The 24,177-nt window shown below is 40.2% G+C and overlaps 1 protein-coding gene and 1 long non-coding RNA gene across 3 annotated transcripts in view; one reads left to right on the forward strand and one right to left on the reverse strand.

Annotated features, from left to right (window-relative positions):
• LOC141538969 (uncharacterized) overlaps window positions 1-21,279 on the forward strand; it is a 41,953-nt gene extending 20,674 nt beyond the window's left edge. The window contains exon 3 of the long non-coding RNA XR_012481165.1: window positions 20,754-21,279. This is a non-coding gene — a long non-coding RNA (uncharacterized LOC141538969). The remainder of the gene's footprint in view (window positions 1-20,753) is intronic.
• Window positions 90-20,361, reverse strand: DBF4B (DBF4B-CDC7 kinase regulatory subunit). 2 transcript variants are annotated; one of them, XM_074261071.1, is made up of 13 exons: window positions 20,272-20,361; window positions 19,592-19,665; window positions 18,137-18,285; window positions 16,569-16,751; window positions 15,540-15,590; window positions 14,657-14,741; window positions 11,835-11,908; window positions 11,019-11,055; window positions 9,046-9,091; window positions 4,910-5,026; window positions 2,828-2,936; window positions 2,407-2,531; window positions 90-1,641 (listed from the first exon to the last, which is right to left on the reverse strand). In XM_074261071.1, the coding sequence occupies exons 2-13, from the start codon at window positions 19,629-19,631 to the stop codon at window positions 339-341; spliced, it is 2,319 nt and encodes a 772-aa protein (XP_074117172.1). In that variant the 5' UTR covers window positions 19,632-19,665; window positions 20,272-20,361; the 3' UTR covers window positions 90-338. The 2 variants fall into 2 exon arrangements, with proteins under 2 accessions (XP_074117172.1, XP_074117173.1); XM_074261072.1 differs by lacking the exon at window positions 15,540-15,590 and having other exon boundaries at window positions 14,657-14,706; window positions 16,594-16,751.
• Window positions 21,280-24,177: the final 2,898 nt, after the last annotated feature.

Below are 24,177 nucleotides of genomic sequence, written 5' to 3' on the forward strand. Positions count from 1 at the left end.
CCAGATGTTTGTGGGAAGAGAGGCTAATACTAGGGAAACCTTAGCCTTTTTAAGGGGGTAAATGCTTTGCATATAATAAAAAACAAGGATGAATGTAACTTTTGTTGTATTTGTAAGCCTTCTCTGCACCAGTTCTGCAGGGAGGGAGGTAGTAACATCCTGGTTAAGGATCATTGCCCTGCATAAAGGCATGTAGATGGTGAAGTCACAACTGGGGAGCATCAGGTCAGCCCAGGCCAGGCCATTCCACATGAAATCTCTAGAGGTCAGCAAGATTAGATTAGGCTGGGTCCACACATAATCCCAGCTCCCTGTACTACTGGCTTCAAGGAGTTCACTCAGCTGGTCCATGTGTCCAAGCAGGTCTCAAAGGTCAAAAAGGGAGCCCCATCTGTCTCTGTCCGGCAGTTCCCTTTATTCTGTTCTTCTTTCCTTTCCCAATCTACCTCTGGTTTGGGCTGTAGTACTGAATAGAGGTGAGACTCATAGCCACTGTCTAGAATCATAATCCGGGCCCGGCGGAGACCCTCGGCATCCAAGGAGCGGTCTTGTGAAGCCTGTGGTGTCTCCAGTTTTGAGAGGAGCTGAGTGTCCCACTCCGACTCTGAAGTACAGGGCTCCTTCAGCAGTGGCGAGCTAACTTTAGCAGGAAGGAGAGAGGTAGGGGCTGCAGAAGGAACAGGGCACCAAGTGCCATCCGGATTACCTTGTCTCTTTGTTGGTGGGCAAGGGGGGAGGGACCCCACATCCTCTGATGATGGGCAATGCTTCTTGGAGTTCAAGGTTGTCAGTGGGATGGGTGCAGGTTGGCAGGCTGGGTGGCTAGACTGAGAATGATGGTCAGGGGAAGGTCTAGAGACCCAACAGGGAGACAATCTTGGGGCCCTTGGTGCCTCTTCTTGGAGGGAAAAAGGGCTTCCATCTTCAGAAACCTTTGTTATTATGTCTACTTCCAAGCCTGGGTAACCAGAGCATGACGAATCTCTCCCGAGCTTACTAGGGGAACTGGGCTGTGAGGGTGACACAGACTTATGGGTAGCACCAATTGGAGAGACAAGCAAAATGTCTGGATTCATGGTAAGGTTATGAGTGGGAGATGGTGTGTCTCTTTGCTCCTGGCTCATTACTAGAGGGAACAAGACAGGCGTATCTGTGATGCTGGGGTACGGCAGAGCCTCAATGGGCACCCGAAGTTTCTTCTCAGCACTACAATTAGGGGCCTGGAGTTTCCGCTTATGGCCCACCCCTGCCCTGTCTTGCTCATTGAGGAAAGGAGGGGGTGCTGACTCGTCACAGCAGTAGGGTTGAGCCAAGAGCTTCCCAGAAGCAGCACAGGCCAGAGTAAGCTGGTGAACAAGGGATGGTGCTCCTGAGGAGTTCCCAATTGTCCCACCCAACTGCCCCAACTTCTCAGAGTTTTCCATTCCTAGAGCTTTCCCACCACTAGTCTGTTGAGCTGGTGCTGAGAGAGCAAGAGTGCCTGGTGACAAATGGTCACCTTGCATTTTCCAGGCACTTCCTGGATCTCCATTTGTCCTGGGAGATGTTGCCCTGGGATCTGGAAAGTGGTCGGGAGGAGGTGGTCTTTGCAAAGAACCCGAGATATGTTGTTCCTGGCCAACAGCTGGAGAATCCAACAGCCTAGAAAGAGAATTCCTTGATCAGCTACAAGTAGAGACTCACAGGGAGGGAGAAGAGAGAGGATGACCCAGTGAGAAAAAAAATTGAGATCTGCTGTCAGGACTCAGTTTTTTCCCCAACTAAAAAGATCAGCGTTCCTCTCTCCGAGGCCCTTGGGTACCCCAGTGAAACCCAGTGAGAGTTCAACCCTCACTGGTTTCCAGAACACCCTCTTGTCTTGGCTGTGTGGCCTTGTGGTCAGAGCTGGCCAGAGAGGAGCAGGTGAGAAGGCGGCCACTAAACATAATGACTCTAAACAAAGGAATCCTGCTGTGGGGCCTTGCTGCTGGAGAGGTCAGAGGAAGAAGCAACAGCAGCAGAGAGGTGAAACCACAGCTCTTGGCTGCCCACAGCCAAAGCTGGCTCAGAGTACCAGAGGTTGTCTCTTCCTCTTGTCCCCAAGACTCTCCTTCCTCACCAGAAATATTTCCACTTTACCCGAGGTGATTTAGTTTCTTTTTAAAAGGAGAATTCTTCTTTCCTTTTCTGATCTGTTTCTTCTTTCCCCCCAGAGAGAAGAGAATTCCCCAATGTCACACACACACACACACAAATTCACAAACCAAGAGGAGGAAGGAGAGGGAAGAAAACATCATATAATTCCCTCCTCACCCCCATACAGATTCCAACAACCTGCAATTTCTTTCTACCCCTGCCCCAAGCATTTGAAATGGGAGAGAATATCAAAGGCAACATTCCAGGTACAACTGGGAAAGTCCAACTCACCTGAGGGGTAGCACTTGAATAGAGAGTTCAGCAAAGTTATTGCTGAGCTGGGATGTTATCTGGTCCACTGCTGTATAATTGGATGCTTCTACAGCAAAGCCCCTGTGCTGGTCACTTTGGAGATGCTGCATGGGAAGCAGAGATGCAGACTTTTGAATGAAGTGGTGAATGTACATGCAGACAAGGGCACTATTGAGCTTCCCTTGGGAGCTGAAAACCAGATGCTGATGGTTGGGGCATGACCACTGTCTCAGGATTGGCTATCCTGGCATGGCCCAGGGCCTGGGAGGGAAAGGGGGTGAAGGACCTGTGATTTGGGGGCTCCCTAGTTGCCCTGTCTACATTATTGTAACACACCAAAACCTCTGTGAGTGAGGAGGCCTCTTTAAAAAAACCCAGTCATCTGAAGAAGCAACCTTACCACATGGAGCTCCTCAAAGTCCTCTTGGCAACACTCACAGTACCCCTTCTTTCTCCTGGGCACTGTACAGGCTGGAGAATGGGGGCTCAGCTCTTCACCTTCGGGATCTCTAGGGAAAGAAACACAACAAGAAAAAGTTTGATGCCTAGAGAACCTTCTTCAAAAACCAAGCCAATCACTTAGGTTTTTTCCAAGATACCTTTTGACTTGCAACCCAAAAGCCCTGAAGATATAGTCTGGGAAGGAGATGGTAGCATTGGGAAGAGACCAATAAGGAGGAAAAAAACATGTTTCTTATTTCCACTTCATACTGGGAATATCCCTCCCAGTGTCTATTATCTTCTGGCAACTAAGAGAATAGTAAAGAGGGTGGTAGAAACCAGGCCGGACTCAGACTTCCATCTCTCCTGGCCTCTACCTCTCCTTTTTCCTGACAGTGGATGTGGGTGGGCTTCTTCAACCCAATTCCTGACCTGAGGGTATAGAGAAAGCGTCTGTGAAAAGAAAGAGGACCACTTCATAGGGAACCAAATTCTGTCTGCCACCAAACCAATATGCCTTCTGGGATAAAATAAAACAAAGACCACAAAGCAAAATAGGTAAAATCTCAAGCTCTTTCTCCTCCAAACTGCAGCATTCTTCTTATCTTTCTGAAGTCAGTCTGTGACTATCTCCTTGTCCACCTGATCCTAAGATTTAGTGCTAGAAAGGATAGGAAGGATCCCCTCATTCAAGGTCTTCACTTTACATACAAGAAAAGTGAAGGTCAGAGGGAAGAAGCCTTTGCCTGAGATCCCCCGAGTGCTGAGCAGCAGAGTCAGGAGCTCCCTGTGCTACACCAAAGAAGATCTCTGGGAAGGCAACAATTGCAGTTTACACTGATGACTTTTCCATCTAGGTCCCCAACCCTGTTCTACCCCCATCTTGCCTGGACTCTTGTCCCATCCTTGTTCCTCAATGTTTCCAGCAGCTCACATCAATGTGTCTAACCTCTTTCTGATCCTTGAAAACAAGGTTTTATTCTCTTCCTTCTCATTCTCTTAGAATTAAAATTTCTTTAGTATTCATAGTAATAGTCAACCCACAGATCTACAACTAATTTACATATGATATCTTAGGGACTTGCATAGACATTTAGAAACTAACTTGTATAAGATCCAGTGATTACGTTATCAGAAAACAAATCTGACAGGTTTTCTGGATTCCAAAGTCAGCTTTCTATCTCTGTGATTGTGCCATGGCTGAGCTTTGCTAGATAAGTGAGACTCCTATGCATAAAATAATATAAATTTTTACCCATCATATTTCCTATGGTAAATATTCAGAAAACTTGCTTATCACAGATGTACACTAACCTCAAATCATATTAGACCTTGAACTCATATAAAACTTGAAAAAACAGCTACTCTTGGTCATGGGAAACTTCATATGCTGTGTCTCCTGACTCTCACACTGTGTTAGCAACTTAAAAGTCTATTGTGCTGCTGTCCCTCCTGGTAAGGAATACTGCACTATGAGCAAATACATTTTGAGAACAAATGCTTTATGCCATGTTGGCTCTCATGGCCTTGAAATTAATTGTGATGTCTTCTTCTTTTAGTCCTTATATTTATTCATCAAATCAAATTCTGTCACTTTTCCATCGGAAATCTTCCTCCCATTATCTTCCTTTAGATGATGCTCACCTTCATCTAGGTCTCAGTCCTTATTATCTTATGATGGGATGACAACTGCTGCTGAGCTACTCTTGTCTAACAGGAATTCATTGTTTAGACAATCAAGTGCCACCTGAACTTGGCTGTAGTACTTCAGCAGATATACAACTTTCTTTTCTTCTCCCCAATATATCACTTGGGTCAATGATGGCATTTCCAGGGACTGCCTGATACTACTAACAGGACTAAAGTGGATATAAAATAATTTCATAATGTAAAGCTGAAAGGGAACCATAGGAGGTCATCTAGTCTACTCCCTTTTCGTGTTAATAGCACAGATGGAAACTCCAAAGTAAATCTTTATAAACCTTCATTTGTACCAGTCCTCCATGTTCAGGTACTCAGGAATGGAGCCAGAAAGACCTACTTGGCTTTGTGTTTGCGGAAGGAGGTTTTCACAGTTTCAAAAGGACTCGTGTTTTGGGGCCCCAGGAAGTTAAGCTCAGGAAAACGCTTGAACTGATGGTAGAAAGGTTGGAATTTTCTGAAAAACAAACACACACACAAAAAAAAAAAACCCATAAAGTTCCAAAGTTTGTAATTGGGGAAGGAAGGGGATAAAGGAAAGGAAATTAGATCAATCCACATAACAGATTCAGAAGAACAATTCTAGTTACATATTCAAATTTTAGTTTAATTTAGAAATTTTTTCAAAGCAAAAATAATATCAACAATATCTAAATGAATACATTTAAATACTGTTCAAAGTATTTTCATACTCATTATTTCCTTTGAGCCTTTCAGTATACTGCTGGGGATAAAGTACTGGACCTGGAGTCAGTAAGATTTAATTCAAATCCTGCTTCCAATACTTATTGGCTGTGTGACTCTGGGTAAGTCACCAAATCTGTTTGACTCAGTTTCCCCAACAACAGAATGGAGATAATCATGGCCCCTTTTGTGAGGATAAAATGAGAAAGTAATTATAAAGCACTTAGCATAAAACCTGGCATGTAGCAAGAGCTACATAAACATCAGCTATTTTTTATTCTTATTAAAAACCCAATGATGTAGATCACAGGAGCATAGAATTTAGAACTGGAAAGGGGAAAACAGAAAAGTGAAGGAACTTGTTTAAAGTCACACATATGACTATGCACCATTCACATCTGAGCAACTTTGACAGGATTTTTATTTATCCTAGTTAAAAAGGGTTCTGTAAATACAAGGTAACTATGCTTGTTTCTATAGATACAATCTATGTCTTTGAGGGAATATAATATAGATGAGAGAAGAGACATATCTAATAGAAATTAGATCATAAAGGTAGAAGCACAACAAAAAAGGAGATATGAGACTTATGAAAAGAAAGCTTCTTTCTTTCTAGTACAGAAGGGAATCAGGAAGAACTTCAGGGAGGAGGTGGTCCTGAGAAGGGCCCTAAAGAAATTATAGGAATGGGGGGGGGGGGGAAGAAGATCTGTCCTCAGCAGTACAGGAAACAGGGTGATAGAAATAAGAGACAAGAAAGGCGAGGAAGAGAACGAGACACTGACCATTCAGTCTGGCTTGGAGCATGTAAGGGTAGTGAAACTGGGCTGGAAAGTAATCCTGGAGCCAGACTGTGCCCCCTTTAATGCCAAATTTCAGAATCTGTATACTATCTTGTACACAGTAGGAGACCACTCAAGGTCTAGGAGCAAGGAATTAACATGCTTAGAACTGAGCATTGGCAAAACTGCTTTGGCAACTAAATTAAGAATGAACATGAAAAGGAGGGTATCAAAAACATGGAGACCAATTAGATTTATTCCACTAATTTAGGCAAGAAGTAAATTATGTGGTGATGGTAGTGGTGACAGTGGAAAGGAAGGGACTAGATGAGAAAGGTGACAGCAAGTGAAGAGTCAAAATTGATTGATTTGAAACTGAGGGATATTTGAAACTGAGGGATTAGAGAATTGTCTTCGACAGAAATAAATCGACAGGGAGGCTGGGTGAGTTTTGGGAGAAAGATAAGCTTGACTGGACATGCTGCGAGTGAGATATTGAAAGCCTGTCAAGCTTGAGATCCAAGTCTATAGATTTTCCGAGTCATTAACATAGAAGAGATCATTGAAACCATGAGAATAGACAAAGCCTTCAAGGAGAAAAGTGTAGCAAGAGAATAAAAGATGATCAAAGATCCAGCAGAAAATAGATGATTTTTAGAAAAATAATTCATCCTCACTCCTCCCAACAAGGTTATAGGGAAAGAAGAGTTCTGCTTTAGGTTAGTTTTTTAGCATTTTTAACCTTCCAAGAAGATACAATCTATTTTCATTTTTATGCAAGGATCAGCAGAAAAGTTTGAGCAGGAAGTTGAATAAAAGGGGATGAGGCAACAAAGACCTGACAATCAGATCTTCACAATGTGACTTCAACATCATGTCTGAAGATACTCAGTATCTCAAAGGATTGAGAGATTCTCATTTTAGTATGCAAATTCAAATACAAAAATGCCTTTCAAAACAAAATAAAAAGCTAATTTTGAGAAATTCCAGAGATCAGAGTTGAGACCAAGTCACTAGAACACGGTCCTTTGGTGAGGTATCATTCTTTCAACACACTCTCTCCTTTCTTCAGGACTGAGCTTTCTTTCCATTAGTGTTTACAACTGGGCATCTCTCTGGATGCTTGTGGGATAAAAGGCTAATAGGATTTCATGATTTTCTCAATGAAAGGGCTAAAGAAACACAAGAGGCCTCAGCTATACATCAACTCTCCTTTTCCTTACAATACTAACTAAACATAATCAGGTGCTTTTTGTTTACACAATGACTCAGACAAAGGCCAAAGACAAAGAACACTTCTGCAAAAGTGCTAAATGTACTAGCTCTCAAGCCTAAGCACCGGAATTCAAACCCCATGGCTAGAGCTTACCACCTGGATGAACTTGGATAAGTCAATGAACTTACCTGGCCTCAAATTCCTCATATGTAAAATATGCCCAGAGCATGATTACAAGTAAAATGTGGGGGTTGGATTACATAGCTTCTGAGTTGCCCTCCTAGGGAATTGAGTTAATCTAGGATTATTTATGATACAGATTTGTCTGTAAGTCCTGGGTTACAAGAAAAACTTCAGGAATACTAACATTGTATATAGACTGAGTTCCTTACATTACAGAGTATTCACATGTCAGCTCTTTTATCTGATCTCTTCAATCACACCGATAGAAATGCTTCTCCCCATATCACTCAAGAATAAATGAAGATTAGGGATTCACCCACAATTATGGTGCTAGGAAGTAATGGAAGTGGAGCTTACCCCCTAGTTTTTTCTGACTCCAAGCCCAGTGTTCTTTCCATTCAAGTATTGTTAATAATTCCCCCCCTCCCCCCATAGGTACTATTTTGGATTTTTCATATTTTTGTTCTCATCCATTTGTGTAAATATCTCAGAGCTGATTACTTACAAATTTTCAGCACAGATGCATACTTTATTCCCATTTATAGGGTTTTCTGCCTCCTGCCAATCCTCTGGGTCCTATTAAGCCTCTACTCTGACTGCTGCCAAGGGGAGTAGGGACATCTTTCCTTGGAAGGTGTGCTATGTTCCTCTTAGCAGAGTTCTCTTCTATTTTCATTCAATAGGATGCTAGGGAATCCCTGTGCCCCAGGGAACAGAGGCTCATCTATGATAGGTACTCAAAAAATAAAAGGCTTGACAAAATCCTCATTGGTCTAACACTGGGGTAGCCCTGCCTCATCAGCTCTAGGTGATCCTTGTGAGAGGAGAAAAGTAACATGACAGAAAGGGTTGGAAATCAGATTCTAGTTGGCATTGTGATTAGCTAGTTGTGTGGCTGTAGACAAATAATTTCAACTTTCCAGACAGGTTTCCCACCTAAAAAATGGATGGCTTTATGTCACAGAAGCATTCATTGTGAGGATTAAATGAGATGAGATAGATGAGATGGGGGAGGGAGGGGGAAGCTTAAAAACAAACAACCATTTCCTCAACAATATTAGGTACAAATATTCTTAAGTAGAATGAGAAACAACCAAAGTCAAAAATTTACTTAAGCTAAGTGAATGGGTTTTCTACCATACTAAATGAACTCTTAAAACTTTTAGATTCCGAAAGTAATCTGATATTCAATGTCCATATGTACATTCAGGAAAAAAAGAAAGCATTAATAAGCCCTAGAAAGGTTAAATAGAGATAATAAAAATTTAGCATTTAAAGTAGGAAATCTCAGTAATACACACATTAAATAATCAACCTCTTGAGTCATCATGAGTCAACTTTAGGTATGGGGAATATCATCATTTGTTGAACAATAACCTGAAATGACTAAAGACCAGATCAATATTGTTCTCATTCAGGCTTCTGCCTAGCACATGTGGAGAGAAGCTCTTTCTGAAGAGGGAACAGGAGCATACACTGGGTCTCAGGAACTCCCAGTGTTAACTTCAAGTTAGTCACTATCGGTGCATACTTGGACAAGTCATTTCCTTGGTCAAGAACTCAAAGGAAGGCAGGCATTAAGGAGCTTTATTGGGGGAAATTTTAATTTACCTGCTGTTGTCTTCGATCTTTAAGAATGGAACCTTCAATCTTGCCACTGAAAGAGCAACAACATACAAGTTTAGCCTACAGATCAGACTTGGAGGAGGGTTTTCTTTATAAACAGGATGTACAGGAAGAGAAAGGGATATTTTGCCAAAGTCTGAAAGGCTCTCATGAGCTAGAAAAACAAGACAGATTGAGATGGGTCTTTCCATTTGGCAAGGGATAAGTTTTCTACTCTCTTTTCCTTCCCTCCATTTGGATAACATTAACAGTTCTGAGATTTCCAGAAAGAGAAATAGTGATATATAGAGAAGGGGTCTCCTAATTTCAATAGAGAATAGGAAACCCTCTGAGAACACATTCAAGAAACCAGAAAATAAAACAGAATGCTAACATGAGCTATGATACAAAAGCTCGGTTTAAATGGGAGAAAACCTACCCACAACTACTTGCATTACAAATTATGTTAAAGAGTCACTCCTATAACTTTGTCTTGAGCTATGAGTGTTAGTTAGATCTTCCCCAAAGGCTTGACATCAATTCCAAGGGTCCTAAAAATCGCTCAGAATATCATTCCACACTACACACAAGGGAAAAGTGATAAGACCAAAGAGATAGCTGGAGTAGCAGCCATACTTAAGAGGAAAGGGCCAAAAGCTGGAGTAGCAGCCATACTTAAGAGGAAAGGGCCAAAACATCTAAGCTCTAAAATGGGGAGTGAAGTTTCAAACCAAAAATGTGGCTGATGAAACCTAAAAAAAGGCATTTAGTTTTAGAAATCACACCAAGTTTAAAAAAAATATATACTTACTATTAGCTTGAGTTGCTTATAAAACCTAAGATGTTTGCTGGGTAAATAGGATAGTAATGTATGCTGCTCTTGCTGCAGTCCACCTGTGAAACTTAGGGGGTTGAGCAGAGTTTGCTCATTCTAAGGGCATACCAGTAGAGGAAAGACAAGGGGTGGCAGTTATTTGAATAAATGTTTAATTCTGGATAGTGATGGTACTTTCTAATCCCATTTCTTCTTGGGGGGCAGAGGTGTGAGAGAGTGAGAATTCATTTGTCGATCAGACATGGAGAGGCTGAGTTGTTGACAGAATTGTAGATAGTATGAGTAAATAAAAATAGCCAGAGATGAGGAAATAGAGCATATACTCAAAAAGGGATCTGAAAAACACCAGAAAGCACCAGGACTTCAAGATAAGGCTGGTATCACCAGGCATTCCAACCTAAATTTAGGATCTTGACAACATTAAAGAGCATCCTTTTTATCCTTAAAACAGCAGCTTTTGTTAATCATATTTTGGGTGATTCTTTTTCTTTTCTAATTAACTTAGACACAAGGATTAAAATCAATTCCTCTAAGATTTCTTTGCATTTCAAAGACCAGTGCCAAGTGACTTTTCTTTGCTCCTGCTTTTGGATGTGTAAATGCCACTTAAAGAGCATCTCCGGGAGAAACTCTCTGTCCAAAATAAGATGATTAACAAAAATCTTGTCAATCTGCCTGTTTGTCAAGTTTCAAGGAGTTTGGCATTTCTAAAAATGGAAAGCAGCTGTCAAACTGCCCACCCTAGAATGTTACAGAATTAAAAGTAAGAGGGAAAGAAGGTGTTTCAAATCCAAATTCACTCCATGGCTAAATACAGTCAGAGGATCTGAAAGTATACACAATTGTGTATACAACTCTGGCTCCAGAGGAGTCCTGAGAGCCTGGCCCCTGAAAACACTCTCCCAAAAGCAGACCCTCAGCTGGAATTAAAGGGTGGTTGCTCATCTCCACCCACAAATTAGGGCATCAGATCTTTGTGCTGACAAAGCACTGGGAATGAATGTGTGTTTGAGGCAGGAATGGATATAGATTTGGACTAGTTTCCTGCCACAAATAGGATAGGACAGATGTCATCACACAGGGAGTCAGAGGTGTTCAGGGAGGGAAGAATTTCAATTAGATGGTGAAAAGTTTCCACACTGACCTTTAGGAGCTCTTGATTCTACTGCTGCACATGCTTTCTAAATGGGAAGAAAGATAGATTAAAACTGTGGGATGACATTAAGCAAGAACAAATACTGTATGACCCATGCTGCTTTTCTCCTATATTTCCCTATTAGGGGAAACTGGTCAAACCCAAATTCCTTGCTTATGGGAACCTTAAAGGGTGGCTGAACTAGGGTCTGTGACTTAAAGAGCCTTGAAAGATGTTGAAAGTAAGCTGTCTAGTCTGGCACATCTTAGTGCAGTTGGAGGGTATGAGAAGGGAACTAAATCAATAGGGGAATCTCCTAGTACTGTGCCTATAATCCTAAACCAAAGAAAAGTCAATAAAAAGTAATACATTTTTAAAATTTCCTCTCTAGTCTGTGGTAGCCTCAAACACTGATCCCTGTGCCAAGAGACTTAACTATTTTCTTGGCTAACGGGAAACTTATGCTCAAGACTTTTACCAAAAGCAGTGAGAGAGGTTTACTCTACATGTCAGATAGCTGGGAGTAAAATAGAACATAGGACATAAATTTAGAGTTGGAAAGGATCTTAGGTAATTTCTTCCCATCTCCTGAACTTTTCAGAAAAGGGAATTGAAGCTTGGAGATTAAATGATTTACCTAAGGTCATACAGATAATATATAATAAGGTTAGGATTAAAGAAATCTACTCCAAACATAATGGAGGAAACAGGGGGTAGCAAGTGAAAATAATTTGGCTGGCCCGCTGGATTACCCAAATAGTCAACAGACTTGAAAGCTTAGGAACCACTGACCTACACAGACTATCTCAACCCTTTCCAACCCACCTTTGACTTCTTCTGTTCTTGTTCAGTCATACGCAAAATACCAAGGCACAGCTGTTGCACATGAGTCAACATTTCTATTGGGAGAAAAAAGAAAAAAAAAGAGGGATTATGGACCAAAGGGCCTAGTCCTTATTTCCCTATATTCATCCTATCCATGGAGCCCCCAGGAATTATTCTCCAAATCCTGCTTCATGGACTTCAATAGCTTTGCCTGCCACCTTCTGGCAGCCTATAGCTCTTACAACTTTTGAAAGAAAACAGAAGAAAATGGCCCTGGGTAGGCTGGAAATCTTTTGTTCTGGAGATAGGGGAAAGAAAGACTTGGCTAGATATAAATCAAGGTCTTTTCACAAATGCTAATAAGCAACAGTCCCAGATAAGTAAAGCCAGAGAAATAACTTCAAGGGCCCAGCTGTCTTCTTACAAGGAAGGAGCAGGGGGCTAACCATTCCAGAACTTAATCAACACACAGGAAAAAAAAAAAAAGAAAAGAATTTGCAGAAAAACTTAATTTTCATTAACTCGAAGTCCCTCTAGACTTCAAGGGGTACTTAAAACTAGCTTGCTGAGACAACTGTATAAATATGTATACCTATATTGTATTTAACATATTTAACATGTATGGGACTACTTGCCATGTAGGAGAGGGGATGGAGGGAAGGAGGGGAAAAGTTGGAACATTAGCTTTTGCAAGGATCAATGTTGGAAAATTATCCATGCATATGTTTTGTCAATAAAAAGCTGTAATAAAAAAAGAAAGAAAGAAAGAAAAAGGGAAAGACACTATGGGATTAAAAGACAAACATTCATATTCTTAAAGTTAAGGTAGCGAGTAGATTATTATAGAATTACTAGAATTAGTTAGAAAGTGACACTCAGAGACACTACTTTGTCTTGTGCTGTTGAGCATTTTTTATTATGACTCAAATAAAAGCATAATTGATTAAAAAAAAAAAAAAACTAGCTTGCTGATTAACATACTGTGCTTGTGGGGATGGACTTAAAATCTAAGATGGGGGGAGATTAGCATCCCTAGTCAATAATGATAGGTTAAATTTATTTTACTTGAAGTGCTGTAGAACTTTAAGGTTTTGTAAATCACTTCTTTTAATTGTTAAAACAATGGTATGAGATAGGCATATTTCTATTTTGTAGAAAACAAGAGGAGTTAAAAGATTATGACTTGTCCAGAGTCATAGGAAGTATTTGATGCAGGTTTTGATGGTTCTTCATGATTAAATCTAGGACTCTATCCTCTATAAATGATTTTTCTATAAGTTAAAAAAGTAGAAAGAACCAAAAAACTCAGGCTTAGAATTGAAAAGGTGGTAAAACTGGCATTTCCAGACATACCTGTAATTGCAGGAGTGAATTCTAATATAACCCTTTTAGAAAAATACTCCAAATGCCTGATAAAATATTTGGGGATATAATCACTCCTATGACATTCCCACAAAAACAAAACAAAACAACAACAAAAAAAACTTTGCATCAGATATTTCTGATAAAAATCAGATATCTAAGATATATAAAGGGAATTGATACAACATATATCTAAAAACCATACCTCAAAAGTTGAAGGATATGAACAATTTTTTAAAGAAAAAAAAATGCAAATTTAAAAAGTTCTGAGATTTCACCTTATAGTATGCAAACTGGTAAAGATGCTAAAATCCAAAACCAAACAATATTGGAAGGGCTATGGGAAGACAGGAACACTAACGTACTTTTGGCGATACTATCAAAGTAATGCAACTATTCTGAGAAACAATTTGGAATTATGGGACAAACACAACTGAATTATTCATACCCTTTGACTTGGTCATTCTACTGTCATAAATATACCTCAAAGGGGTCAAAAACTGAAAGGTCATATATATATACTAAAAAATTCATATTGAGATTTTTTTCAGTAGCAAAAAACCTTAAAAATATCATTAGCTGCAGATTACCTGAACAAAGTATACATATGAATGTAATGAGATGTTTCAACACTACAAGAAATAATGAATTATTGTACCTTAAGACATAACAAAATGAGGAATTTTAAGAAGTAGGGAGACTTGGCTTTTTGGGCTTATATCCTTCCAATAAGCTCCATATCTCCATATCCTTAGCCTCTAGAACAGTGCCCAGGACAATACTTTAAAAATGCTAACTGAGTATAAAAAGCAGGACTTCAGTTCTGCTCTAGCAATGTAACCAAAATTCCCGTTTTCCAAGACATTTTTTTTTAACTTAAAAAAAAAAAAAAAAATTTCAGTGTCATTTTATTTTTAAGTCCACATCTTCTCCTTTCCCCACAGAGAAAGTAAGAAAAATAAAACCCCAGAAACAGGACAAGATTCGTATAAACTGAAGCAGAAAGAAAAACAAAGCCAGCAGAACAATATACATAATAATTATTAAAATGCAAATAAAAAAGCATTAAAAAGCCCCAGATTCAACGTAATACCCAATATAAGTTCCAAAAGCCAGAAGCTGAAACAGATTTTCATTTTCTCTATAAGGACTCAGAAAATTATCAGTGCAGAAGAATGGGTACAAAGTTGCTATAAGAGTTAGCTTTTCTTAACAGCTTCTCTTAGTTATAAGGGAAGATATATTGGAACATGAATGCTAGTATTTTTTTTTTTTTTTTAAGGCAATGACGAACTTAAAAGATTAGTAAATAAAATTTTAAAATAATTTGTTATCCTCTCATCCCTGTTTCATTACTAATGTTCCAAACCACTTATGGCTTGTCCCACACAGATTCACTTCCCACATTGATTAATTCCCACCCATGTTTACCACATAAAAGGAAGAAAGTGAAAAGGTACCATCGACATGGAGGATCTGTACCCCCCAGGATCGGGCATTGGTCAGGAGGCTACTGCTACCGCCTGGGCTGCTATTGGTGCTACCCTGAAAAGGGAGAACAAGAATTAGACCCTAAAGTTATCTCTAGGCATGAGAATTTGGACTGCCCAGATCTTTATTATATAGTCATCTCTCAGATATACATAAGAACTGAAAGGGACAATAAATGATAACACATTTATTAAAGTATTTTCCTTTTATAACCTAGAGGCATGTTCAACAAGGAAGGAAATGAAGCTCAGAGAGAGCTCTCACAGTTGGTAAATGGCACAGTTAAGATTGAGATTGCTTCTCCAGCTACTAGAACATGCACCAGGGTGTTCCTGAAGTCTGTGTGCCATTTCAGAGTCTTAGGACAGCTACTGATGACTCTTTATTCCATGGGAAGACAGAATGAGACAACAGAAGGGGAAAGTGCCTCAGAAATAACCTCTGGGTAACTGAGTCTGATGACTTTTTTCTTCATCCACTGCTTCCTCAAATCTAACAGCTCATACAATATGTCTTAATGAGATCATAGATCAGAGAGATGAGGCTCTAGTCCAGTCCTCATATTTTGCAGATGAAGATGCTGAGGCTAAGGGGAGTTCACTGGTTTGTCCAAGGTCACAAAAGTAGAAAATGTCAGAAGCAAGATTTGAACTCAGGTCCTGAACCCAGAGCCAGTGTCCTCTCCATTTTCCCACACTGCTCTCTCCTTTCACTAGGCAAGAACGGGAAGCACATTTACATTCCTTTTTTTAGGTAAAAATTGGCCCACTGCATCCTCTGGTGGCTTTCAGGAGAGGCCAGAGAATTCAGGGCGAGATGAGCATCTCCCCTCACTGCCCTTCCCAAGCTTGCCTGATTTTTGATGGCTTTTTGCAGCAGCTCTTTCCCTCTGCTCATGGGGACCTGGCAGGAAAAAGGACAAAATGACATTGCAGAGCTGATGTTCACCCAGCACCAGGTATAGTTTTATAGATATAGTCCTGATACCCCTTCCCTAGGATGGCATGTTCTTTATCCCAGTATGCGTATAGTCACTGTTAAGGAGTGAAATGTGACTGAAGACCAGAGGTTTCAGGGAGCCAAAAGCAGACTGACACCCTTGTATAGGTATTCTAGTCAAATCCCATCCTATTAGAAAGTCTCAGAGATAGTGACAAATAGAGCCATTCCTGAAAGACCTACAAGTCTTATCAAATATAAAGACACAGAAGACCTTGCAGAATTAGGACTAAAACTCTGGTCTTTTAAATCCTAGCCCAGAATTTTTGACCCCACCTGCCTACATAGAGGCAGATATTCAGTAAGTTGTTAAAGTTTTCTCAAATGCAGTACACATTTGATCTGGCCAATATGTCAATTTATGCCTAGGGAATATATCAAATGAGCTAATGTCTATAAAGAGCTTGACAAAACTAAAAATGCTAATAAATGCTAGCTATTGCTACTCTTGTTGAAAACTTTAGTATTGACTTAAGTTAGTTAGGACAGTAATTAAGGTGACTTTATGAGTTATCTACATTATTGTTGGTGGCTCCAAGGCTCCAATAGAGATTGGAATAGTATTTATATGGAAGATAAAGGAAGCCATTCCCCAGGAATCTTATCATGCACACTCAAGCAACATACATGCCACTTCTTGTGTAAAAAAGAATGGTGTCTATCATTGAAGATTTGTATGGACAAATACACTTGGAGTGATAAGATATTGCAACCATGTTTACAGGGTCATTGAGCCATGATGAAAATTCAGAAAAGAGATGTCTATCCCAAATGAAAGTAGGAGGTGCTGAAATAACAACAAAGGTCAAAGCTCATCAACATCTCCCCTAAGGTTATAAGAACACATAAAAGCAAGTTCACAATTGCTTCAAAAATTCTTACAGTATCTCTTGGTTTTGGTCCGAGCTTCTGGCCAACTTTAGGATCTGCTGGAGAGGTCATTTCTACCCGTCTTTTCCTAAGGTTTGAAAGGCCTTGCTGACCCGAGGTACTCTTCTCTGCTTTGGGTTCTCTTCGACTAGTAATTATGTAGCTTACTTCCTTGCTTAGAAAGCTCTCAATTACCTGAGAGCAGAAGAGAGAGAAAGGTAGTTTAAAAAAAAAAAAAAAAAAGATTGCAATTGCAGAATAGAATCCTCAATGCCAGGGTCTGGGAAGATAATTCTGCCTCTTATCAAACCAAAAGTGAAGAAATATCAATGTTTTAGAACAATTTGAGGATAGCTCTATAGAACAATCTTAGGTTGCCCAAACTATAAACAACAAAATAAAATCAAACCCAGTCAATTGTAGAGAGATAATACTTTTGACCAGTTAAAAGCCATGAATAGTGAGCTGCTCTTCTGGTAGTAAACATAATTAAAACAGTTTTTTTTCTTTTTAACATGAAGTGAATTGATCCATGTGAGAAATGAATCTCTAATTTCAACAAAATAATTCTCAAAAAGGAGCTTAGGAAAAACAAAAGAAGAAAAGGATTTGAGGCCATTTGTGATTTTCAATGAAAGAATCGACAGCTCTTTTTCAGGTGTTGTTAGAAGAAGGAAACAGAGTCCTTTTAAATGGCATCCTGAGACAGTACTGTTATTCAGAAAAGGCACCGAGGAAAAGTTCTGGCTGTTACTAATATAGATGACTGAACAGAATATGTAGAAGAATGAATGCCAAAATGAGGCCAATAATAACACCTACCAGATCTGTTGTAAGGATCAAATGAAATAAAAGATGGAAAATGCTTTGCAAACCTTAAAGTGCTATGTAGATATTAAGTATTATGTTAATGTTAGAAGTTAGGAGAATCACTGTGATGAATGGAGAGGACAAAATTAGCCAGATTAATTCTGATCAGCATCTCTTCATTCCATCCCCCATACCAAGGTTTCTTTGCTCAAATTTTCCTACCAGTTAGATGGCAAGGAACTTTTGTACTCTGACCCAGTTTGGACAAAGCTTAAGCTTCTGTGTTTACTTGCTGCTGAGCCAGGCACTAGCAACTCACTATGCTGTCTTCAAAAAAAAGTATCATATAGAGCCTCATGGGAACTCTGACCTTACCATCTATTCATATGACTTTTTAAAGCTGTTTAATAACTTTTCTCTAATTAAACTATTTGCTAAATTCAAAAGTATCCAACTAACTCAATTAAGTCCCAATCTTTTTAGAGTTTTGACAATTTTCTATTTGCATAATTTCACAATGCATCCACCACCCATATCTGCTCTTACTGTCCACAAAAGATATCACATGCCATACTTACATACTATTTAATTAATTGAAATTAATTTTGACAATCCAATGTTGGTCCTTTGAGATACAAACTTATTTGAGATATCTATAGGTGCTACAAATATGAATCGCTAATCTAACTCCACTCCAATTCTTAGCCCCAACAGGAACAAGACGCAACCTCTGTATCTAACCCCCCAAAAAGGACAAATCTGTCACTCACTCCACCCAGATGCTGGATAGCCTTCATCAGAAACTGGAGATTCTTCCCAGCAGGCAGATCCAAGTAGAAGGATTTTCCAGAAAGTGGCTGTCTCATGTCACCAGGAGGTCCTTTACAGTTTTTCCCTAACCGACTAACCACTTGAGCCCCTAGAAAAAAAGATAGTAAAAAGGAACAATAAGCAAAATATTGATGATTGCTGGAGTATCCACATTGACAAAATACTTGATTCATGTATCCTTCTGCTAATTTTCTCGTTGACAAAATGCTGAAGATCATATTTGCATTTTCCCCTTATAGATATTTGTGAGTTTCTTGGATGCTTCGAATGTTTAAAGTTACAATCCTGCTTGCTTATATATCATTGACTTTTCACAATTCCCTCCCCCTACTCTTTAAACTCTGGCAACTCTTATTACCTCCAGAATCAAATATGAATTCCTGTTTGGCATTTAAAGCTACTTATAATCTGGTCCCAAGCTACTTTTCTAGCCTTATAACATATTCCTTCTTCTCCACATGCAGTGGCCATCTTATTGTTCTTCATCCGCAGCTCCATTTCCCATCTCCATGCCTTTGCACTGGGCATTCCCCGTGCATGAAATGTACTCTCTCCTCTCCTAGCCTCTGAGAATCTCCATTTTCTTCAACATTTAGTACAAGGACCTCCTACATGAAACCTTTCCCCATTTCACCTTCCCCTATATCTCATATTTTATACCGAGTTCCTCAGCATTCCTCCTTACAGCGAGTTCCTCAAGGGCTTGGTCTATTTCACTTTTGTCTTTGCACTGTATGCAGTGTCTAGCATACAGTAAATGGCTAATAAATGATTACAGGCTGATAAAGCAGCAATCAGAGCTAAAGTTAAGATTAGCTTTTGTTTCTAAACATATCCATTGGTCCTCATTTCTTACTATTCTCATCTTCACCATTGCCTCAGACAAAACAAGCCTTTTAGTCAAGAAACATTTTCTTCCAATGGTAACACAACACAGATAAGGAAATACAAAGTAATCTGAGAGAACTGGAAGAAAGGGATCCTCAAGATCATCTCATTTAATTCTTCCATTTTTCAGATGAAGCAACTAAGGCCAGTTAGTGGCAAATCATGTCTCCCAATTTCAAGCCCAAAACTTTCTATTTCCATCTACTACAAACTCAATAAGAAAAAAATTATCTTCCTCCCTGAGGTGGCGCAGTGAATAGAGCTCTTGGCCCAGAGTCAGGGGTAAGACCTGAGTTCAAATCCAGTCTCAGATAACTACTAGCTGTGGGATCCTGGGTAAGTCACTTAACTCTACCTGCCTCGGTTTCCTCATTTGTAAAATGAGCTGGAAAAGGAAACAGCAAACCACTCTGGTATCTTTGCCAAGAAACTCCCAAATGGGGTCAAGAAGAGTCAGGCCCGACTTAACAAGTCTGCTGATGAGAAACACAGATTTGAACACTTACCTAAATGTGGAGACAGGGGCTGGAGCCTCATCTCGGACATCAGCTTCCCAGGCTGGAAGACCCTGACAACACACCTGGGAAAGGAGAAGAGAGCAGCTGCTCAGCACCCACAGGCCCAGGTCCTTCCCCTAGCCTGTCTGCAACTCAGCTCAGGGACCAGAAAAGGCTCTCCTGTTAGTGGTCCCTCATGACTTCCTGATCTTCTCCCAGCCCTCTTCAACCTTTGCTCCCCATCCCCCTCCACATCCTCATTCTCTTTAATTTGTGCTCCCTACCCCTCTCTACAGTCCCATCCTCCTCCACATCTACATTCTTCTTACTGTGCTCCCCAGTCCCTTCTGTCTCCATTCTCCTAACGATGCTCCCCATCCCCCTCCAGGTCGCTTCACTGTGCTCCCATCCCCCTCCAAATCCTCATTCTCTTTAACCGGTGTTCCCCATTCTCCTTGAGCTGTGCTCTCCCACCCCTCTTCCTCATTCTGTGGTCTCCAAGCTCCCTCCAAAGACCCAGTCTAATCCATAATTCGTGCTCCCCAGCCCCCCCTTCCCACAGTGCTCCCCGAGATGCCCCTCTCTGGCACCCTATCCCACAACCGGGTTCCTTCCCCTTTTTGTTTTCCTTCCCCATGTCGATTTCAAGGCTCCTTTTAGTTCTTTCGTTCCCATCTTTCGATCCCTACCTCCTTCTCAATTCCGGCTTGGGCCGCCTTCCCGTACCCCGCGCCCTCAGCCGCGGCTCTAAGTTTAAATTTCCCGTCCGCCCCTCCCCTAGAAACAACCCAACCACTGCGCGACAAGACAGGACGGCGGCCACAGAGGGACAAAAAGGCTTCGCGGATGGCGCGCGCCCTCCTTTTCACGCTCCTCCCCTCCTTGTCCCCGCCTTCCCATTGGCTAACATTTCTGCTTGGCTCGCTCCGCCTCTTACGGCAGGCTGCAGGCCGGCCTTTAAAGTTTAAAGAGGGCGGGGCGGGCCTCCAGTGCGGAGGTGGGGAGGTTGGAGGCTGGGTTTCCAGCCTGTTACCTTGTTACCTTCCGGGTCCCTAGATGATGGGGAGGGTGGCGCCTTCGGGTTACTATCTATCCGACCCAGGCGAGTCGCGGATGGATGATTGCGTGCGGGGGCGCCTGAGTTTCAGCGCTTCTTTTTTCCTTTATTTAGAGCTGAGTGCCTCCCATTCAAATTCCTTGGGCCTTCCAGAAGACCTTCTACTCCCACCTCCAGGAATTCTCCCCGGAGGCTCCCAGTCCATGATCTCTGCCTTCTGGGGAGCCCATCAGATGATGCGATATTTGTAAAGCGCTCTTCGCGATACCTGGTACATAGTGGGTGCTTAATAAATATTTATTCCCTTCTGTTTTTCCCCAAATAATTATGTCTCATCTACTGAAGGCCTTCTCTGTTAATCCTTTTATTCTTTTTTTTTTTTTTAAATTCATTTTGCTCCTTTCCTTGAGCAAATTTGTTAAAAAACATCAAGTATTTTTTAAGTGCCTACTATGTGCCAGGTATTATGTTAAGTGATGGGGATTTAAAAAAAAATTACAAAAGATGATTTGTGCCCTCAAAGATGGCACAGTCTATTAGCAGAGACAATATGCAAACTATGTATAAATAATCAATAAAAGGATAAACTGGAGACAGTATAACCTTCATCACAAGCACTGTTGAAGTCCAGAAAAATAAAGTTCCCATATTGGCAAGGTCTGAAAAATCGATGTCTTTTCCTGCATCTTTGCCTGAATGCCATTCTTTTATACTTGAAAACTTTGCCAGCAGAACACAATCTCTTGAAAGTGGAAAGTGGAAAGTCTTTTGAGTATGGGGCTGATGGACAACTGTGTCTACTATCTAAGATCAGACTAAGATTGGCAAGGTCTAATAGTAAATTTTGCCTCCAGAGCAACTCTCAAAGATTAGTTAATAACTTGTAGAGGAGTTTGGATATGGTAGAGGGAGTACCCACAAAGGTCAAGTCACTCAAGTGTTTATTCATGTGTATACATTTCCCTGAATGTTGAGGGCTTCTTAAGGGTAGAGATCATGTCTCATTTTCTTTGAATCTCTCCCAGTGGCTAGCATAGTGCTAGATAGATTTAAAAAAAATAATTATTATAGCTTTTTTATTTATAAAATATATGCATGGGTAATTTTTCAGCATTGACCCTTGCAAAACCTTCTGTTCCAACTTTTTCCCTCCTTCCCCCCACCCCCTCCCTTAGATGGCAAGTAGATCAATACATATTAAATATGTTAAAGTGTATGTTAAATACAATATATGTATACATGTCCATACAGATATTTTTCTGCACAAGAAAAATCAGACTTAGAAATAAGGTAAAATTAACCTGAGAAGGAAATCAAAAATTCAGGCAGACAAAAACAGAAGGAGTGGAAATGCTGTCTTGGTTCATACTCATTTCCCAGAGTTCTTTTGCTGGGTGTAGCTGGTTCTCTTCACTATTGAACAAATGGAACTGATTTGATTCATCTCATTGTTGAAGAGGGCCATATCCAACAGAATTGATCATCAAATAGTATTGTTGTTGAAGTATACAACGATCTCCTGGTCCTGCTCATTTCACTCAGCATCAGTTCATGTATGTAAGTCTCTCCAGGCCTTTGCTAGATAGACTTTTAAAGCTCGACAAGACCAGATGGATGAAGAAGAGGAAGGGACAAACATTTATTGGGTACCAAGTATCCTATACTAAATGCTTTGCAAATATCTCATTTGATGCTCATGAGAGATATAAAAGAAGTGTTTATTTCCATAAATTTAGAATACCAGGTAGCAGAAGGACCAGATAAAATGGGATATAACAGGTTTTGTCCTGCTCAGGGTAAAGAGATAGTTAAGTAGAATAAAGATTAAGCTTTGCTTTGAGTGCTCATGTGCAATTTCTCCTCTGGAGGAAAAAAGGCTCATTTTAATGGTCCTGCAATAATATGTAGTGAGAGGGAGAATATATTTAGGGGTAAATGTGTAATAGGCCTACCAGGAAGTTGTATACTTTGTAGTACCCAGCAAATGGCGAAGGAGGAGAGGTAGTTTGTGGTCAGGAATAGGAATATAATGCTTATTCTTACTTCTGTAAGTATGTATCTATTCCACTGACACATATGCTCTTACAATTGCATAATAAATTAATCTTTTAACTTCACCACTCTTTAGTCCAAGAGGCTTATTCTCATATACTCATAATACACACTCATAATAACCCTGGGAGATAAATGCTAGTATTTATATCCATTTTAGAGTTGAGGAAACTGGGACAAACAGGTGAAGACACTTGCTCAGGGTGAAAAAAGGCAGGGTTTGAATTCAGAGCTTCCTGACTTTAGTTTCAGTTTCTAATCCTGAAAGTCTTCCTTTCCCAGATTGATTTTTTTTTTTTGACTGAATAAAAAGGGCCATTCTTTGCTTCATTTCTTGTTACCTAATCTTAATCACTGGATGGGTGTTGGAACCTGGGAAAGACTTTAGTTTAAAAAAGTGAAAGTCTCCCATGGAATCCAGAGCCATCTCTAGTCTGGAAGTCCTGGACAAGATGATGTTGGTCTTTGATACATCCTTAGAAATGCTTCACAGAGCTATCTCCTACCTGTTTATCAGTCTTTAACAACATAGGCTAAACTCAAGCATCGCTAGACATTGACTCCTTCCAAACTCCCCCCCTCCAAAACCAATTTTAAATAAAGCCTCCTCTATTGGCTTTTCCCATTACCTGCAATATATTAGGGTATGCTTCTTTTTTAAGACTGTTGTTTAGCATCTCTGAGAGCTGGAATGTTAAACTTAGTAGTCATTAACACTTGGCCCAAAGTAGCTTTTATCAGATACTTTCCAAAGCAAACTGAGAACAAGGGGTGAAGATGGAGTTGGGATGGGGGCGAGTGGAGGTGGATTGAGAGAGAGAAGAAAGAAATGGTATTTGACAGAGCCTGTGGTAGACATAAGAACTGAAAATTTAGTGACCATTTAGTTCAAACACTTTATTTTATACATCAAGAAACTGGGAAGTTGAAGGTTAACAAGTGATAAAGCTGGGAAGAATAGTTTCCAGATTCCCAACACCAAGGTCCCTTTCTGTAGGTCACTCACTGCTGTAGCATGACGGAACTTGGTTTGGAAAATGAGAAAAAGAAAGAGAAGTCAAAGGGGAACCTAGATACTGAAGTGAGACAGTTAGCCTGACCTAGGCTAAATTATGATGTCAGCATTTTGTTTTCAGAGCTCCTTCATTTTTCTTTCTTATCCTTCTGCTCACTCATTTTAGTGATGCTCTTTTCCAGAACACCCACTATACTCAAAATGCTTGGAGACCCTCAGGAGTGATAGTCTACCTATTAGCCTTTTCTTAGCCTTGCCCTCCCTTTGTGGGACTGGGACGGGTCCCTTTTGAATACCAATCTTCTTTTTCTACTATTGTGATTATAGGCAATAATACATACCAATAGCATGGCATAGGGCAGGCCTTCTTAAACTTTTTCTTATGACCTCTTTTTATCAGAGAAATTTTACATGACTCTTCACATATAGGTATATAAAGTAGATATACAAATCAAATATTTGCTGATAATA

The sequence above is a fragment of the Sminthopsis crassicaudata genome, chromosome 4 (genome assembly GCF_048593235.1).
Source record: "Sminthopsis crassicaudata isolate SCR6 chromosome 4, ASM4859323v1, whole genome shotgun sequence".
In the NCBI taxonomy this organism is placed as follows: Eukaryota; Metazoa; Chordata; class Mammalia; order Dasyuromorphia; family Dasyuridae; genus Sminthopsis; species Sminthopsis crassicaudata.